Source organism: Nannobrachium achirus, assembly GCF_963921795.1.
Source record: "Nannobrachium achirus genome assembly, chromosome: 12".
In the NCBI taxonomy this organism is placed as follows: Eukaryota; Metazoa; Chordata; class Actinopteri; order Myctophiformes; family Myctophidae; genus Nannobrachium; species Nannobrachium achirus.
Genome location: NC_137832.1, coordinates 64,270,261 through 64,271,492, shown reverse-complemented (window position 1 = coordinate 64,271,492; position 1,232 = coordinate 64,270,261). Strand labels below are relative to the sequence as shown.

The 1,232-nt window shown below is 48.7% G+C and overlaps 1 protein-coding gene across 1 annotated transcript; it reads right to left on the bottom strand.

Moving 5' to 3' along the window:
* Positions 1-261: 261 nt before the first annotated feature.
* LOC308295791 (uncharacterized protein) lies at positions 262-747 on the bottom strand (the record flags this gene model as incomplete). The annotated part of the gene is made up of 1 exon (XM_080738837.1): positions 262-747. The coding sequence occupies one exon, from the start codon at positions 745-747 to the stop codon at positions 262-264; it is 486 nt and encodes a 161-aa protein (XP_080594963.1).
* Between the last annotated feature and the right edge of the window lie 485 nt (positions 748-1,232).

Below are 1,232 nucleotides of genomic sequence, written 5' to 3'. Positions count from 1 at the left end.
ATCATGTCATGGCGTTGGATGGTGTTAAAGGCAGAACTAAAGTCAACAAAAAGAATAGTGGCGAAATTGTCCATGATACCATGATAACGATACCATGATAATGATACCATGATAATGATACCATGCTCAGAGTCTGTTTGATCAGTGAGGGAGCAGATGTTGTCTCAGCAACCCCAGCACAGTGTGTGAGTGCGTGCATGCGCGTGCATGCGCGTGTATGTGTGTGTGCGTGTGTGCATGCTCGGACAGTGAAATCCACCATCACCTCCTCTGTGCTCTCCATGGTCTTCTGGGATTATCTGCTATCAGAGTTTCCAGCTCTGTCTCAATGGTGGTGTCGGGTGCCTGAGCAATTCCTGTGACCTCCACTCGCCTGGGGTTAAACACACAGTCCTCCTCAAAGCCACTTGGCACACTCTTCATGCCACAGTCGGGGGGCACCCAGGCCGTGTTGTACCCCTGCGAGTTCCAGGTGTACTGCAAGGGGTGGTTGTCTTGGTTGATGCGTTTGACGCGGCCAACGTGCACGCGCAGCTCAAGAATCACACGATCACTGTCGGCAGTATTTAGTGGGTATCGTTTAGCCTTGTCTTGATCACGGCTGACGTAGACTCCAGGTCCCAGCATGCCCTTGGTCGACTGGCGAAAGCCATTGATGATGATGCTGCGTGCGTTGGCGACCGTGGTGCCGTGGTACATGGTGTAAACATGCTGGCCTTTGGGCGTCTGAGATCCTCTCAGTGCCATCCTGTAACAATAACAACACAGAACAATGCTGCTGAATAAACTGGCAGATTAGCAAAGTCTCCCAAGCCGAGAATGAGATAAAAGTAATGAAGTCAAAGCGATGCATGTATGGTCATGTGAACAGAGGGAAACCATGGTAACATTTGATGTGATTAATTAACTTCTCACAGGATACAACTAGAAGCAGTGCTCTTCCGAGCACAGGTCTCCACCAGGCCGTGCGTCCTGGTGGTGCTACTGTATAATAGGCCAATGTAAAAAGGGTGGCATATGTTCTTCACCTTAGATCTTTCATGGCAATCGGACGCTGCATGCATGATTTCAAGCATTGTGTTCCAAAAATGTGTTTTGCTAAAGTCTACCTGCTGGTGGCGCTATAACAGGACAATGTTAAAAAGGTAGCATTTGTTCCTTGACCTAGTGGGAATATGTGTGGCAAATGTCACGGTAATCGCAAGCTGCGTTGATGATTTGAGGCATTTTGT